We start from the raw sequence: 1,204 nt of genomic DNA, 5'->3' as shown, positions 1-1,204 counted from the left end.
ATTAGAATCAAGAATTGAATATATCTAAAATAAATAAAATTTATGTAGCATTTTTTAATTTTGAATGTACTGATTATAAAGGAAGTTCTATGTATTGTTCATCAGATAACAGTTCTGAATCTATACCTTCTTCCCTTTTGGATCTGTACAAAAAATTTGAAAGGAATATAACAACAATATGGGGTGAATCAAGTTATGCTTATAACAATATAGAAAATAATAAAAGTATGCTTTGCATTTATTTGAAGTATTGGCTGTATGATCAATTAATAGAAAGACAAGTAAATCAAGATGATTTTACAAGTTTTTTTAATCATTGGAATAAGCAGAAAAATGAAAAATGCTCTGATTGTGAATGTGAATTTCCTATTAAAGAATTTTCTGAAATTATACAGATAAAAAGCATTTATGATGTTTTCCTTTTTTGGGATTCATATAATGACAAAAATAAAATGAACAAAGTAATATCTAACATGGAATATTGTAAATATATTGATGAATCAAAAATTCTATATGATTTATATAAGGTGATGTGTAAGAGTGATAATAATTCATTATTGTGTAAAGAATTTAATAATTACATTATTCCACATTTAAAAATAGATGATAATTTCAATATTATATGCAAAATGGAAGAAGAATTGGATCGTAATAATTTGCATGGTATTAAATTATATTGTTATAACTTACAAAGTAAAATTCAGTGTAATAATTACCTATTATGCCATACGTAACCGTAAATAATATCATTTATATGTTTTTCTTCCATATTGTTCATATTATCGTGCAGATCAGAATTTAAAGCCTAGTTATGAACAAAGTTCAAAGAGTGTTACTCATGATTTAGCTCCTGATTCTACAAATGATGGTAAGTCAACTGGAATTATAATTTCATCTTTGTCTGTTGGAACAGTTGGATTTTTATTTCTACTATACAAGGTAAATAGAAGAAATATTTATAAATATGAATATTATAGAGTGTTTGTTCTAAATTAGTACTATATATATTTTTTTAATTACAGTTACTATGTTTCAAATGTGTATTTTTTTTTTTCTTAAAAATCAGTTTACACCATTGAGATCTATGTTAGATCCTCGAATTAGAAAGACAAAAAAGAATTTAAAGAATGAAGTTCAAGGAAGTAATGAATTACAATCATATGAATATGATTTTTATTCCCCAGATATGCATTTTAATAGATAT

General features: G+C 23.8%; 1 protein-coding gene across 1 annotated transcript; it reads left to right on the top strand.

The window, feature by feature from the left end:
* Positions 1–227: 227 nt before the first annotated feature.
* Positions 228–996, top strand: PCYB_004040 (hypothetical protein; the record flags this gene model as incomplete). The annotated part of the gene is made up of 2 exons (XM_004227825.1): positions 228–693; positions 791–996. 2 exons carry the CDS (start codon positions 228–230, stop codon positions 994–996), a joined length of 672 nt encoding a protein of 223 aa, XP_004227873.1.
* Positions 997–1,204: the final 208 nt, after the last annotated feature.

The sequence above is a fragment of the Plasmodium cynomolgi genome (genome assembly GCF_000321355.1).
Source record: "Plasmodium cynomolgi strain B DNA, scaffold: 0416, whole genome shotgun sequence".
Taxonomy (NCBI): Eukaryota; Apicomplexa; class Aconoidasida; order Haemosporida; family Plasmodiidae; genus Plasmodium; species Plasmodium cynomolgi.
Note: the sequence above shows the minus strand (reverse complement) of the source record. Positions and strands in the feature narration are given on the sequence as shown.